Source organism: Aureococcus anophagefferens, assembly GCF_000186865.1.
Source record: "Aureococcus anophagefferens unplaced genomic scaffold AURANscaffold_2157, whole genome shotgun sequence".
Taxonomy (NCBI): Eukaryota; class Pelagophyceae; order Pelagomonadales; family Pelagomonadaceae; genus Aureococcus; species Aureococcus anophagefferens.
Window position 1 is genome coordinate 1 of NW_008706681.1, and position 1,055 is coordinate 1,055.

Consider the following 1,055-nt stretch of genomic DNA (forward strand, 5'->3'; position numbering starts at 1 on the left):
TCGACGGCGAGGCCGCGAACGACTACTCGGGCATCTCGGTGTCGCTGAGCGCGGACGGCACGGCGCTGGCCGTCGGGGCGTACGGGAACGACGGCGGCGGCGACCGCGCGGGCCACGCGCGCGTGTTCGCGTGGCACTCCGACGACGAGACGTGGGTTCAGCGCGGCGACGACATCGACGGCGAGGCCGCGTACGACTACTCGGGCTACTCGGTGTCGCTGAGCGCGGACGGCACGGCGCTGGCCGTCGGGGCGCCCTACAACGACGGCGCCGGCTCCTTCGCGGGCCACGCGCGCGTGTTCGCGTGGGACCCCGTCGAGGAGACGTGGGTTCAGCGCGGCGACGACATCGACGGCGAGGCCGCGAACGACCACTCGGGCTACTCGGTGTCGCTGAGCGCGGACGGCACGGCGCTGGCCGTCGGGGCGCACTACAACGACGGCGGCGGCACCGACGCGGGTCACGCGCGCGTGTATTCGATCTCTCTCTAGCGCATTAGGCGACGCACCCCGCCTACGCGCCTGCCTTGGGCGGGCGCGGGCACTGGGGGGCCCACTAAAGCCGCACCGGGCCCCGCCACTGCTCCGTAGTAACTGGCACTGATTCAATAACAAATTTACCTGGGGCTCCCACCCCGCCTCGCCTGGGCCGCGGCCTTGCGCGCGTCCTGGTCCATGTCGCTGCCCCCGGGGTCGCGGCCTATCTGGCCTTGCACTTCTTGGCCTTGCGCTTCCATTTGCACGACGTCCCGTTCGCCTTGCAGGACTTCCGCTTGAGCGACGCGCACTCGTTCCTCGAGCGGCACGCCTCGCGCCTCCACCGACAGGAACTCTTGCGCTTCTTGCACCGCCTTTTGTTGAGCGACGCGCAGTCGGCCTTGGGCTGGCACGCTTTCTTCTTCCACTCGCACCTCGCCGGCGGGCACCGTTGCTTCGCGTCGTGCCGCGCGCAGAGGGACGCCGCGTCGCAGAGAGGGCTGCAGTACGGCACGTCGCAGTACTGCCAGCGGGGGTCCGTGCCCTCGGCGTTGTAGCACCAGGCGCGACCGCTGTCCC

The 1,055-nt window shown here is 70.8% G+C and overlaps 1 protein-coding gene across 1 annotated transcript; it reads left to right on the forward strand.

Moving 5' to 3' along the window:
* AURANDRAFT_69534 (hypothetical protein) lies at positions 1–470 on the forward strand (the record flags this gene model as incomplete). The annotated part of the gene is made up of 1 exon (XM_009045305.1): positions 1–470. A coding segment is annotated over one exon (470 nt), but the record flags the coding sequence as incomplete, so codon positions are not given.
* Between the last annotated feature and the right edge of the window lie 585 nt (positions 471–1,055).